At 43.6% G+C, this 15,471-nt stretch overlaps 1 protein-coding gene across 5 annotated transcripts in view; it reads right to left on the bottom strand.

Annotated features, from left to right (window-relative positions):
- The window catches only part of CAMTA1 (calmodulin binding transcription activator 1), a 2,166,856-nt gene that overhangs the window by 645,851 nt on the left and 1,505,534 nt on the right, over window positions 1-15,471 (bottom strand). For all 5 annotated transcript variants that reach the window (XM_044056441.1, XM_044056437.1, XM_044056440.1 and 2 more), the window contains one exon: window positions 2,519-2,712. In XM_044056441.1, coding sequence (XP_043912376.1) covers window positions 2,519-2,712 — 194 coding nt within the window. The remainder of the gene's footprint in view (window positions 1-2,518; window positions 2,713-15,471) is intronic.

Below are 15,471 nucleotides of genomic sequence, written 5' to 3'. Positions count from 1 at the left end.
TATCTGGGCACTCCAACACCTTTTGAGAGAGAAGATCAATCAACTCAACGAAGGGCAGAGTCAGCCAAGAGGTGGAGGGTTGAGACCCAAAAGCCTTCAGGAGTATTGATTCATCATCAGTAGGGTTAAGGGGGTTCCAGCCACCCCTCTGTTTTAGGATTTCTAAGATATCACCAAAAGAGATATCTTCAGAGGGGGACCATGGGGACCCTTCTGACTCATCTAAGTCAGTATCTGATGTGATTTATTCCTGTGGGGAATCCAGATGCTTCCTCTTGCAAGTTCTCTTCCTGGGAACCTCCTCAGAGGGAGCTTCTGGGGAGGTCCCAGAAGAACAGGGATCACACGATGGGGGGGGGGGACCTGAGACTCCGGGTCCCTATGCTTTTGAGGGATCAGTGAAGCAGAGACAGACACAAGAACCTTAGGGGAGGAAATTGCTGGAATCGATGACATAGATGCCTGAGGGGATAGCACTCTCCTCATAACATCGAAAGCCCCGCTGCTCCAGTCCAAAGAGATGCCTGGATCCGTAGAAACAGGCAGTCTCTGCGGCGCTGAAACTGAGGGCTCTGAGCCCAAGTTAGGTGCTGAGCTCACCCGAGCCGAGGCCCCGAGAGGCAAAGTCAGCACAGAAAGATTGGTACGACTATCCTCTCCAGACCCGACCGGTGACTGTCAGCTCTTAGACTCCAAGGTAGGCACCGAAGAAGTCAGAGTAGTCAGAACCGAAAGCTCAGTGGGTGTCAGCTCTGACGGTCCTACAATCATCTGTTCCGAATACACCATCTCCAAAACTTCGGGTAGAATCGGAGGAGGAACTGAAGAAACGGGTTGTGTCTGGGTTGGTTCTGAAGCCCTAAGGGTCGAACCTGATAGAATTTTAGCTAGTGCCTGTGACTGCAAAAGTCTCTGTACCACTCAATCCACATCCTTATCTGACAGTCTTGAGGACCGGGAGGTAATAGATGATGTTTCAGACTGGAGAATAGGAGACTTTAAAGTGGGAGATACTAGCTCCAATGCTGGGGATTGGCTCCTACTGACCACAATTACCTCTAGCTCCATAGGCTTCGGAGGCGAGGTGGCAGTCTTACTAGACTTAGATGTGGACGTCGATGAGCCCTTTTTTGGCTCCAACCCTGATGATGAACTTGTAGATACAGTTTTAGAAGACTTAGTGGACTTGTCCTTGTCTAAGGCTTCTTGAAAAGAGGATTTCAACAGACCTCTTGCCATGAGTTTGCTCCTGCATTCATGAAGAACACGAGAGCTAAAGGAGTGACAGATGGCACAATTTTCCTGCAGGTGAAGCTCACCTAAGCAATAAACACAATTTGTATGTTCTTCTGTAAAGGACATCTTCTGTCTGCATTTCGGACATTTCTTAAACCCAGATTTTGCTTTTTCAGACATCACTCTTATTCAAAGTAGAACACTCTAACTCTATGAAAGAAATATATATATGTATAACACACAGCACACAGATATATATATATATATATATATATATATATATATATATATATATATACATACAAATTAGTCTCAATAAAGGGGGTCTAAACTCACCTATAACAACTATGTATAACACACAGCACATTGAAACTAACAACAATTATCCAACCCTAATAAAATATGCAGGGTTGAATAAAATGTAACTGCAAGTAATAGCAAAAATTAGAATTTTTAATGCCCTAATAAAAACCGGGCTGCTAATAAAGCAAAAAGGATAGGGAGCAAGTTATCTAAATCTAAACACTAGTCTAATAACAGTGTCAGTAACTGTAAATAGGCCTAGAAAAAAAAACAGCTTCAAGTAAAAAGAGAAACCACTCTAAGTAGTTATCACTATAACCAACAAAAGAGACAAGTGTCTGAAGAAGCTAAATGTAATCTACAACTATCAAACAAGAATGAAAAAAAATTATTTATCCAGAAAAAAATTACCAAAGTTTTCCAATACTGGCCAGAGTTGTTCGAAGAACACCCGATCTGTTGCAGCGGCAAATGAGATCTGAGGGAAGCACTATTGCATCATGGGATAGGGAGTAGGCCATGAGCTGTTTGAAGACATCAAGCTTTAGCATTTGGCCAAGTCGGAGCCGAGGATCGGCTCCGAACCCATCAGTGAGAATGAAGGCGAGATAGAACAACTTCACATCAGCCTTGTCATTATCTGAGTGAAGTGAACATATAAGGAAGCAGTGAGTAGCAATAACCATGGTCATAGTGCACAATAGTTGCTCTCAGTGTAAGGTCTATCTATGAAGCAAGCTTATACCCTATTGAGTCTCTCATACTGAGAGCAAGTGTTTTGGAATTGGTTCCCCCTAACTAAACTGAAAGCTGCACAACAGAAGTTACATGTATCCCCAGTGTAGCGGCCACCTTAAAACTATGCAACAGTAGGTGTACTTGTAACACAAAACCACTACATACTCTCAAGTTATAGCCCTTCACAAATGCCTGACCTCTCAGTCAGATAAATATGACATTCCTGCTGCCAACTCTGTACCTTATTTTCTGCTGTACAATGGCCACGGCCCGTCGCCTTTGCCTTTGTTTGCCAAATTCCTTGTAGCTTCGATAGTACTGCTGGATAAGTAGTGCTGCTCGCCGACTCTGCTGGAACTTCTTCTGTTCATAGTAGCTACGGAACTTGCTCTGGATGAGGATAGCAGCCTGAGTCATCTTTTTATAAAGGGCAAACTGTTGGAGAGATAGGACAATAATAATAATAACTTAATCAATGAATCTCAGGTAACCACTATAGAAATAAGTTTTTTAACAGTTTTAATCTATATATTTTGTTTAAATATATTTCATATATTTAAATATGTTAACTTCTGAATTTAAATTTGTTAACTAGGGTATAGAACTGATTAAATCTGACTTCTTTAGACACAGCTTGGGAACACATATTTAAAGATATAAAAAGCATTACACTAAGTGTACAACCACTAAACATAAAACATTGGAGAACATAGTGAAGATCAATTATGTTACTGTAATAACAACTCAAAGCAATATAACAATATATGTATAGTAGTACATATACCCTCTAAAACATTTATATCTATTGTATTTATTAAATAAATAGTACTATAGTCTCTAAAATATTGTATAAATTATTTCCAGTAGAAAAAAAAAATTTAAAAATAAAGTCTAAAGGGGGAGTGTGAGAATAAATAATCTAAAATTCCACATGATCAAAACTGTAGAATAATGTGCACCACTGAAGAGATATTTATAATTTATGAGAGAGTAAAATCTTGAAAGCATTTGCAATTGTCAGTTTTAGCAAGATTTCATTGATACTGCACTAACTTATGCAACACTAAATTCAGAAATACTTTCAAAAACTACTTGCAAATATTTTTCCCCATTGGTACTAGTATATACCAATCATAGATATGCAAGTTATGCTCTTACTGTATTGCTGGATCCTTTAATCCTAATGTACCCAGTATGACAGCTGCATATTTAACCTCTTATTGTATCCAATCTGGCCCTGTTAGTGATCCAAGCCTCAAGATTTTTAAAAAATTTTCCTTTCAATAATCTCCATAGGTACTAAGTACTACTACTACCAATTTCTTCAGGTCGAGTTTGTAGACTGATAATAGATGACAATGACTCATACAGGCATACTGGAAAACCAAACAGAAGAGCTTCAGGATGGTCTGACAGGTCTTCAAGAAAATGACAATTTGGATGGGGGATGGAGGGAAGGATGTCATACTGGACATACTATGGTAAGTACATAACATCCATATCCTATTCATCTGGTCCATTCAATCTGATTACCCTTAAAGACTGTTGATCTACAGGAAGCTCTGGATTTGGACAATATATCCAAATTATTGTGCTCGGCGAAGGTGTGCAACATAGATCAGTTTGCTGCAGCACAAATTTCACCCAGAGTAGAATTCCTGAAAAAGGATGCTGAAGTAGTGAATAAACTTACATCATGAGCTTTCAGTTAGGCTAGCAAAGATTTTTTCTGTGGAGTATATACAAATGAAATGCAATCTGACGACCATATGGACTAGGTTAGTTAAGATACTTTTTGTCTTATTTTGCATGGAGTGAAGAAGATGAACAATTGTTTGTCTTTCCTGAATGCTTTTGCTTTGTAAAGACAGAATCTCAGCTGTCTATGAAAATCTAGAAATGAAGAATATACTTTTCGTGGTTACTATGGTTAAGGAAGAAAACAGACAAATGAATAGGCTGATTCAAACTGCTCTCTGAAGCAATCATGACAATAAAGAAAGGATTAGCCTGCAGAGACACTCTGACTATGGAAGATTAAGAACGGATGAGCATGTGATAAAGCTTGTAATTCTGAAACTCTTCTAGCAGATGAAATTGTTACCAAAAACAAAGATTTCCAGGACAGGAATTTTAACTGTGCTGAAGATGGTGGCTCAAAAGGGGGGGGGGGGGGCAACACTTATAAAAACTAAGATCCCAAGGTAGAACTGGGTCATTTACCGGAGGGTAGAAGAAAAGACCATTTGAAAAAGGTTTTTACACAATGTATGAGAAGCAATGTAATGACAGTCAATGCCATTATGGCAGGTGCATATAGAAATGAATTGTACTTTTATTGTGGAGCAACTCGAACCTTGACCAAATAAGTCTGAAAGAAACCAAAATATTTCAGGAATGGAAGCAGAGAAGGGGTCAATGCTCTAACTGGCTGCTCATATAGAGTAGCATTTCCATTTACTTTTGCACACTCTACAAGCAGACTCTTTTTGAGATGCTACGATTATACAAATTACGCTCTGAGAAAACAAGGGATGTGGCCATTAAGAGTACTGGAGAAAAATGAAAGTTATGTACTTACCATAACCATAGATCTGAATTGTCTTGTTTTCATCTGGTTCAAGTTTTGGGACACTGGATTCGACTTTTACACTTTTAGAAGCTGTAGATCTAGGGCTCTGACTCCTTCCCTACCCATAATTCCCCACATTCTACCAAAGTACCTCAGGTGGAGTATGTCTGCTCATACCCAGAAAATTATGCAATGATTCTCATAATAGGCTAACTTATATGAAAGGGGATAACGGATGTCCATAAACAGAAAACAGCAATCAAGGGCTACTCAGGACAAGGCCCATGGTGAGGTCTATCTGTTCAAAAAAGGAACACCAGGTGACAACTTTGGAAGGGGATGGGGGAAGGATGCTGAACCAGATGAAAACAAAACAACACAGATCTATTGTTATGGTAAGTACATAACCGTCACCCAATTTAAGCTTTGGGACAGATTCCCAAGCTATCAAAAATACCAGCATGGTATAAAGGAAGGATACCCCTGAGAATGGATGTATGAATCATGTGTGAACAGTGGATCAAGCAGCTGCAGCACAAATCTCGTTGATAGGAACTCTGTGCATAAAGACACTATTGGCAGCTATTGCCCTTGCAGAATAAGCCTTTGTTTTTTGTGCATGTATAGTCCAAGCTTGTCGCAGACAAAGTTTATACAACTAGAAAGCCACCCAGATAGACTAACTCTTGACATGCTTTGGGCCCAAATAGCATTAGAGAAAGCAAGAAACAGCTGGTTGAATTTCCTAATATCCTTAGTCCTGTCTGCGTTGTCTACGAACATCTAGTAAAAAAAAATTAGAAAATCTCAGGAAGAATACTGGTAGACTGATGGTCTGATTAAGTTTCATTGTGGATGCCACCATTGGGAGAAAAGTGGGATTCATTCTAAAAGACATTCTTGTGCTTCCATATACAGTTTATAGGACAGTGCTTGCAATTCTGAAACTTTATTGCATAAGTAACGGCTACCAGAAAAATGATCTGACCAGAAGTCCAAGATGGAAGGAAGAGGTGCAGAGAAAGGGTCTATTCCCTTGGAAGATGCCCAAATAAAAAACCTTTTCCATTTACAAAGATAAACTTTTCTAGTATTTTGTTTTGTGAAGCTGAGAAAATGTGAACCACTGAAGAGGACAGCCTAGTATCTCAGCCCGCCGTTAGAATTTGAGGAACCAAGCGGTTAGCTTCAGGGTCTTTAGATCTGGGAGAGGCTGCCTGGATGAGTGACTCAGGATGTCTGAATGGTAATCCAATGCCCAGGCCAGATGTACTGAATGAGGCCTAAGGAAGGGGAACCAAACTTGCCAGAGCCAAAAGGGAGCAAAGAGGACTACTCTGGCCTTGCACCTTCTGGTTTTCTGAATGAATTTCTTTATCGATCGTGTCACAAAAAGGAGATACTGCCAGCCCAGCTAGCTAAATTTTGGAAATAATTATATGTCATTTGTGAATATTAATGTGATTTATACAGAAGTGTAAGAAAAGGGAGATACTGACAGCACAGCTGCCTGGAATTCAATAAATGGTTATGTGACATTTGTGAATGTCAACATGCTTCATGTAAGATGCTTGTGTTACAGATGTATTAGAACTGTATGTCATATTGTACAGACGCGTGTTGAAGAGATATTTTGTAAAGTATGGAGCAGAAATGTATATACACTATTGCAACTGTTTAGATGTATATATTTTAACAATGGGAAATGTAACACAAGAAGTTAACTTCAGAAGAATAGTTGAGATTGAATTGCTTTATGGCCGGGCCATAAAAAGAGATGTTATCTTTCAGTTTCAGTGCAACAGGAGACATAATGTCTAGATCTAGAAGTGTTTTGTATTGTCTTTAAATGTGGAGGAAATTATTATTAAATTATTTTATAACTTCTACCATTTGCCAAAAATCTGAGGTCTATGTATTTTCACAGGTAGATGCTAAATGCTACCAGCTGGCATCAATGGTTGTTTTGAGCCTGATAACTGATGTCAGGCGACATGAATTACATCATTCTGCAAGTATCCCATCAGTAATATTTGGGATATTAATCTGGGAAGTCTCTGAGAGAGAGGTAGCATTCTGTATTTTGTCTTTGACCTGACAAGAAGATCCATTCACCACATCTATCCTGCTTGCTCTGTAAGTCAGTCTAGGGAACAGTATAATTCTTTTAGATATTGTCAGGAATATAGCTGAGCTTAATGTAGATGTTTTTATTTATTTATTTGAGACTGTCCTGCAATGTTGTTTTAAATATTTCCTGTGATTTTGAACTCTGATATAGCTGTAATTATATACTGTTCTTTTATTATTTATTGTTAAATATATTTAAACCTTTCATTGTGGCTGATATTTGTGAGACATAAGTATTTGGTGACACTGTGGGTCATTCCTAATAGCCTTGCTCTTGGTCAAACTACCATTTGTATTAACAGTAACATTTCATGGTAAGATTGGACACCCTTTGTTACGGGCCTTAAAGTAGTTGATAAGGAGTGGCCGGTGGCAGTAAAAACCTTATAGTCTGGGCAGAAGGTGGCATAGGTAGTAAACCTGTGCCAGTCTTTCCCAGGTGTGTGTGTGTGTGTGTGTGTGTGTGTGTGTGTGTGTGTGTGTGTGTGTGTGTGTGTGTGTGTGTGTGTGTGTGTGTGCAAATCAAATCTCAAAGAGTGTGTGTGTGTCAGCTACTTGGGCAGGGACACAAAGCACTGGTTGGACAGAGAGGGTGCTGGAGTTCTTGGCTTGACTCAGCTGGGATGTCAACTCTATAGCTGTGCCAGTGGGGAGTCTTATTGGGGATCTAGAGAAAGAGGGGGAACCAGTCCTGGACTGACTCTGGTCTTTGTGTGCTCTTAAAGGAGACTGCACTTGATGCAGAGAGCTGCATCTGGAAATATTGTGTGTGTACTTGTCATCCTCCCAATGTACGTCCCCCACTGGTGCTAGTGGTGAGGACCAAGGCTCCTTGATTACTGTTGCCAGTGGTGGGCATCACAGATGGTATGGGAGGAAAGGCTTATAGAAGATCTGGGGGCCAAATCTAGAGCATTCCTTGGCGACTGACCCTGTGGAAGAATCACGGTGAAGTAACTGCTGCACTTGGTGTTTAGGCAAAAAGCAAAAAGATCATAGCAAGATTGTCCCCAGTGACTGAAGATTTGAGTTGCCATTCTTTTATTGAGGGACCACTTGTAAGGCAGAAGAATGAACCTGCTCAGCTTGTCTGCCAGCAAACTGAAGTCCCCAGGATGGACATTGCTATGAGAAAGTGATGGGAGTACAGCAACCATTACCACACTCTCAAGGCTTTCTGGTAAAATGGACATGAGTGGGTTCCCCCTTGCCTATTTATGTACAAGACTATGGTCATGGTGTCTGTATGGACAAAAATCATATTGACAGGGAGGGAGTCCTGAAAAGCCTGCAACGCCATGAGGACTGCTCTCATCTCCAAGATACTGAAGTGATGACTGGCCTTCAAGTGTGACCAAGAAACTTGGACCATCTTCCCTTTGAAATGTCCCCCACTCCACCCCAGGAGGGAAGGATCTGTGATTACTGTAGCCAGTGGAGGTGTTGGGGGGAACAGCTCACCTTCCAACACCACCAGGGAGTTTAACTATCATCTGATATGAGTCCTGCAAATGAGTGTTAGACAAATTCAACATTCCTCATTGACAAAGAAGCCAGTGATGGTAGTCTGGAGGAATGCCTCTCCTGTAAAAATGCTGAGCTGAGCACTGGACTCACCGGCTTCGGTGAGAAAAGAGGTGGGGGGGGGATAAGTAAATGGATCCGAATATTCACTGGATTCAACTTTCTCAGAGTTTTTGGTGTCTGATCAAAGGATTAAAATGGATCTGGGGACCACTTTCTTGTTTTTCCAACTTCTTCCCTGTATATTTTTCTTTTTCTTGTTCCTTAGGCCTCTCTTTCTCCTTAATAGGTTTATTTTTTTCTGGTCTTTCAGCTGGAGAAGTTGAAGAATGCTGAGATGAAGTAGATAATGAAGAAGGATAGGTTGTTGTCTGTGCTGGAATCAACCCTTCCAACACCAGCTTGTCTTTATGAGCTTGCAAAGCCCTAGTCCCAAAGAAGGCACAATCCTTGCAGTCCATATCCAAGTGTACTGCCATCAGGTAGGATATGCAAAGAGAGTGAAGGTCCTGCAGTGGAATCCTATGGCCACAGGCCATACACTTATTGAAACCTTGGATCTTGTCAGCCGTAGTTGGCAGAAAGAACTTAACAATTCCTGCAAGGGAGAAGATGTGAACTCTAACAGTAAAGCTGGAGAAAGGAAATTAAAAAAACTCACAAAAACTACTCCATATAACCACCATGCTGTGCTTCTTGGGAGGGAAGCTTATGACCACAAGACACACACGTTTTAAAGTCTTGCTCTGTACGACTAACATACACAACTGACTATCAATAACAAGTCCCGAAAGGCAGGAAAAAACAACTACCTAACTTACCCAACTAACTAAAAGCTAACAACTCTACACTACAAAGTGTAATGTATCTCTCTCTCTCTTATCAGGAAGGAAAAAAAGAAGTTACGTACTCACCATAATATTCCATCTGAGTAGTTGTACTTCATTTGTCTTCAACCTGTGGGTCTATGGATCTGAATCAGATCAGAGTCGGCTGCATCACTAGCATCTGATCCAAGCTCCAAGCTCCTACCCTTACCCATAATCGCCTCTGTCTCCTTCCTTCCCTCAGATCGAGTTTGCTGCTCAATAAGCATAAGCCCAACCCAATGAGACCTTACCACTAAAGGCTCCTCAAAATCCCTAAGCCAAGCAAAGCAAGGAAAGCCACTATAGTATGCACCTTCTGAATACAAGGTTAGGGCAATAGTGACAAGGTCAGGAGGAAGGGGACGGTTGAAGACAAATGAAGTACAACTACTGAGATGGAATGTTATGGTGAGTACATAACTTCTTTATCTGAAGTAGATGACTTCATTTGATCTTCAACCTGTGGGACAGAGTCCCCAGCTACCAACACCTGGGAGGTCCTCATGGAAGGATATTTTGGAGCACCGTGGAGCCAAAGGATGCACTACTCCTGGATACAATGTCTAATTTTTAATGTGAAATGAAGGTATGAGATGAGGACCAAGTAGCTGCACAACAAATATCATCCAGTGACACCCTGGACCAAAAGGCCACTGAAGTGGCCATGGACCTGGTGGAATGTGCTTCTACCTGACCCAGAGGAGAAATATCTTTGTCAGAATAAGCCCAAATGATACACTGGGAAATCCAATGAGCAATGGTTACTTTGGTGATCGGACTTCCGAAGAAGGGTTTTGAATAAGAAATAAATAATTGGTTAGATTTGCGAAAGGACTTTGTCCTGTGCAGATAAAATCTCAATTGTCTGTGTACATCCAACAAGTGTAATTTATATTCACCCTTGTTCTGAAAGTTAGGAAAGAAAACGGGAAGATTAATAGTTTGATTAATGTTAGCTTCTGACGCCACCTTAGGAAGAAAGGACGGATTAGTGCACAGGGAGACTCTGTCTTTATGGAAAATCATGTATGGAAACTTGCTAGATAGTGCCTGAACTTCCAACACTCTCCTAGCAGACATAATAGCCACCAAAAAGGCAGTCATCCAGGACAGGTACTACAAGTCTACCAGGGCTGCGGGCTCAAAAGGAGGAGAGACCAAAGCTTGTAATACAAAAGTGAGATCCCACGGGGGAGTAGAATCCTTCACCGGAGCCCTTAAAAGAAAGGTACCCTTAAGGAAGGTCTTGTAAAGTTTAGAAGAGGCTAATGAAGACATATTCTCCCCCACATGGAAATTAGAAATAACAGCCAGGTGGACCTTAACCATAGAACAGCTGGCACCTTGTTGAAAAATTCCTGCCAAGAACTCTAAGACTGCTGACACAGGAACCATAAAGGGATCTAAATCCCTCTGCGAGTGGAAGATTTGTTAGCTGCTACCAACATGGTTTTCTCCGGACAGGATAAACTGGGAGTCCTAATAATCAAGGGAACTGGAGCAGCCAAGCTGTGAGCTTTAGACTGTCCAGATCTGGGTGAGAGATCCCCGAGGGGTGTGAAATGAGATCTGTAACCAGATTCAAGATCCATGGTGTAACTACTAGGTGAGACCAAAGGGAGGGAAACCAGACTTGACGAGGCCAGAATGGGGCAATGAGGATTATTGTGTTCCCCAGCCTGCAAGCTTTCTGTAGAAATTTTGAGATGAGAGGTAACAGAGGGTAAGCATAAAGAAAACCGGGAGGCCAAGCATGTACCAAAGCATCTCTTGGGCTTCCCCCTGAGGGGGGTACAGAGCAAAGAACTCACTGTATTTTGCATTGGAAGGAGATGCAAAGAGATCATAGCAAGGCCGACCCCACTTTAGAAAGATCTCCTTCGCTACTGAAGGATTCAGAGACCACTCGTAAGGCATTAGAATAGTTCTGCTGAGCCTGTCCACTAGAATGTTGGGGACCATCCCAGAATGTGCATTGCCACTAGAAAATGGCTGGTGGAAATCACTCATTCCCACACTCTCATGGCTTCTCGACAAAGGAGTTAAGACCTGGTTCCTTACTTACTAAGCTGGGCATTAATCCCTACGTCGCTCGATGGATTGCCAACTGACTTTCTGACAGAACCCACACTGTAAAAGTAGCTGACTCCAAATCCAGCTCCAGACAAGTGGAGCACCTCAGGGTTCAGTCCTGGGACTGCTCTTGTTTGGCATCTACTTCTCTGAAGTACAGGCCAACACTAAGGGATTCTGGATAACAAATTTCACAGATGACTGCAAACTGGGAGCCATTATTGGGAAAAAACGTGTACCTGTGAATTGCCACATAGATGGCAGTACACTAAACACTGAAAGTGTGATAAGACACTTAGGGACAGATGTGGACAGTGGTCTCAACTTCAATAACCACATCGCCAAAGCAGTCAGGAAATCCTTCTATGTGGCACACCTCATCACTAAGGGCTTTTCATCCAGAAAAAAGGAGGTCATTGTCCCACTGTACTCATCCCTCACTAGACCTATTATAGAATACAACGCCCCATTTGGTATGTACCTCTCAAGACATCTGCAACAACTGGAAAGGCTGCAGAAATACCTCACTAAAAAAATCACAGGCCTAAAGCAGATGCCCTATGCTGACCGCCTTAAAAAACTCCAGCTATACTCTGTCGCATATCGTCTACTCAGAGGCGCTCTCTGCTTAACATACAAGGCCATGTCAAACCCAGAGCTGTTGGACATGTTACACTTAAAGAAATCCTAATCCCTCAGAGCCACACACTCCAGGGATATAATCCTTGTCATCACAATAAACAAAACACGCTGGAGGGATAGGTTCCTGACCCAGAGACTCCCCAGACTCTGGAATAGACTGCCCATACATGTCAAGCAGAGCACCTCCTTGGCCCTCTTCAAAAGGAACCTTGATTGGATGGGAGAAAGTAAATTCACCCCGGGGATCACGTCAGTCACCCTGCTAGAAAGGGGTCTAGGGAAGTAAATAATGTGGGAAGAAATAGCCAGGGAATTGTTATGGCTTGACTTGTATAGGCCCTAGGACCAACAGCCTAGTACCGACCTATGAACCTATGAATCTCCTTGTTTTTTGATATACCAGACCACTGACGTGTTTGTATCGCAATACTCCCTAGAGGAAGAAGGGCATGGATAGATTCCAATGCTAGAAGCACCGCCCTCATCTTCAGGACGCTGATATGCAAACTGGTCTCGGGGGAGGGACCAAGTGCCTTGGACAGTCCTTCCCAAGCAATGCCCCCCCACCCCAGCTGGGAGGCATCCATGGTCACTGTGGCTTTGGGAAGGGGCAGAAGAAAGGGACGTCCCCAGATGAGATCTGGGGACAAAATCCACCATTGAAGAGAGTCCCTGCAAATCTGAGAGATGCAAACTGGATGAGGAAGAGGGAAATCTAACAGGGACCATTGTACTGCCAGTGTCTACTGAAGAATTCGTATGTGAAGGCGAGCAAGGGGTACAACAGTGATTGTGGCAGCCATGGACCCCAGTGCTCATAGAACAGCCTCTGCTGTAGGAAGATGAGTTTGGTAAATGCGCAAGGCATAAACTCTGAGACTATGCACCCTTTCTGGTGTGATGTAAATCTTCATCTGGACAGTGTCCAGCTGAGTGCCAATGAAGTCTAGAACCTGAACCAGAATCAGCGATGATTTGTTGATATTGATGATGATGCCCAAACTGTTCAATAAGAGGAAATAATCCCTAGCTTGGCAAAGTAGAAGCCTGGTGGGGGCTGCAAAGAGCCAATCATCCAGGTAAGGATAGACTTGAATTCCCTGAAGCTTCAGGTGAACCGATACAACTGTCATCACTTTGGTGAACACCCTGCGGGCTGTGGTGAGACCAAAGGGGAGGGCTCCAAACTGATGATTGGCTCCCAGCCTGAAGCAGAGAAACCTGTAGGAGTGCCTGTCCATTCTGATATGATAGTACGCGTCCTGGAGGTCGATCGAGCACATCCAATCTTTCTCTTGCAGGTAAGGCAGGATGGATTGAAGAATGACCATCCAGAATTTCTCTATGGCTACTGACAGGTTTCAAGGTGGATAGATGGATGGGACTTAGGTCCCCTGTCTTCTATAGCACTAAAAAGAACCTGGAATAAATGCCTGGTCTGGATTGGTCTAGGGGGATGGGTTAGATGACTCGTTTTCTGAGCAGCTTGTCTATTTCTAGAGCTACTGCCTCTCTTTGCATGGGTGGAACATCTGGGAGGCATTTTGGTGGGAGAGCTGGTTCGGTGAACGGGATGAAATAACCTCTGGATATAATTTACAATACCCAATGGTCTGATGTTACAGACTCCCATGCCACTGGGTGTAGTGAAAGGCGACCCCCGAATGCCTCCAGAGATGAGCAGTCGGGCAAGCCTCTCAGGGCTGCTGGCCAGGTCTGTCCGCGAAAGGTTTTCGAGACCCAGAATTCTTTGGACCCCCCCCCCCTGCCTCGTGGGTGGCATCTGTCATACCCCCTCTGTCTCTGGGAGAAGGGGAGTCCTGAATGTCCTGGGAGAACTGAGACTTTCGGAACTACATCTTCTTTGTCCCTCACTGATTCCTAAAGAAGGATCTTTGAGGGGGAGAGAAGCAGATTCCGATGACAGACAGTGTCTTCCCATTCTTCTTACTCTGGACAAATGTATCATGAACTGTTTTCCCAAACAGGTAAGAACCATCATAAGGGGTATTTGCAAAAGACACCTTGAAGGGATCCATGAATTGACACAGCCAGAACCAGGCATGATGCCTCATGGTAACGTCGGAATTGGCCACCCTGGCAGCTCCCTCTGTAGCATGGGAGAGAAGATGCATTGACATGATAGCTATTGCTTTAAGACTGGCCATCCGTGCTGAGAATTCGCAAACCTCTTGCTGCCCCCGTGGGGGGGCTCCCTGAGTCAAACTCTACACAGGCTGTCCCTGTGATGGCAGGAAGGTCAGGGCCATACCCAAAGCAGAGGGAGTCGGGGTGGAGTCCGAGGATGAGATGGTCAGGGGTCTCGAAGAACTCGAGAGAACCCTCTCCACCACATTGAAGGCCGATGGAGAATGGACATCCTGAGAGGTGGCAAAGGGAGTCGTTCCCATCAGACCCGATAAAGGAGTCAGAGCAGAGTCCCCTGGGGCTGACACACAGAGTGGGTGGCTACACTCTGACAAGCCCAGTGTCAAAAGCACCACCTCAGATCTGACGCCGATGCTATGGCTCTGACAGCTCGGATCTGAACTGGTTGGATCTGATGGACTCAAGGCAATGGTCAGTGTTGCGGTACAAGGTACCATTGGTGCCAACCCCCCGACCACGAGAGTCTTCGGATCCAAAGACTCCAAAACCGACGGTCGATCGGAGAAGGAGTTATAGGGGTGGAGAAAGGTTGAGACCTCTCTGCTCCGGAGGGAGAGGGGGCTGGCAAGACTCCCATCTGGATCTGGGTGCAGATGACCTTCTACATCATCCTGTCTATCTCCACCTCGCTAAGGCTACGGGTGGATCAGGAGGAGGAAGCTACCAACAACAGCTGGGGAGTGCCGATGAGGGGAAGCTCTGAATGATGGACTAGGTGCCTCCAGCTTTGGGGAGAACCTTGGCAAACAGAGCCGAGGAGTACTAGGCCTAGGAGGGGTCTTGGATTTTGCAGGAGGCCCACCGGGGCTGAGCAGTCCGGACACGGCTTCTTGGGTCTGTCCTTTCTGTGCTTCTCTCCTTCCCCAGACCTCATGGCAAGAGTTTGAGTCCCAGAGGCTTGGGGAGGAGAAGAAACAGATGAAGTAGAAGACGTAGTGGTTGCCGAAGCCGTGGTTATGGGGACGGCCATTCCCGATGAGGGAAGCAGACCCTTCATCATTAGTTTAGCCCTCCTGTCCTTAAGGACCCGGGGGTTGAAGCCTGCTCAAATAGGACAGGAGGTAAGCAAGTGGGCCTCGCCCAAACACACTATGTAGAGAGTGTGGCCATTGGCTGGGGAGAGCATATGGCCACACTCTGTGCACTTCCTAAAACTGGCTTGGGAGTCTCAGCTTTAATAGGAGACAACAAGCACCACAGGCACTCACACACACA

Source organism: Protopterus annectens, chromosome 14.part0 (genome assembly GCF_019279795.1).
Source record: "Protopterus annectens isolate FY-2018-M chromosome 14.part0, PAN1.0, whole genome shotgun sequence".
Lineage (NCBI taxonomy): Eukaryota > Metazoa > Chordata > Ceratodontiformes > Protopteridae > Protopterus > Protopterus annectens.
Note: the sequence above shows the minus strand (reverse complement) of the source record. Positions and strands in the feature narration are given on the sequence as shown.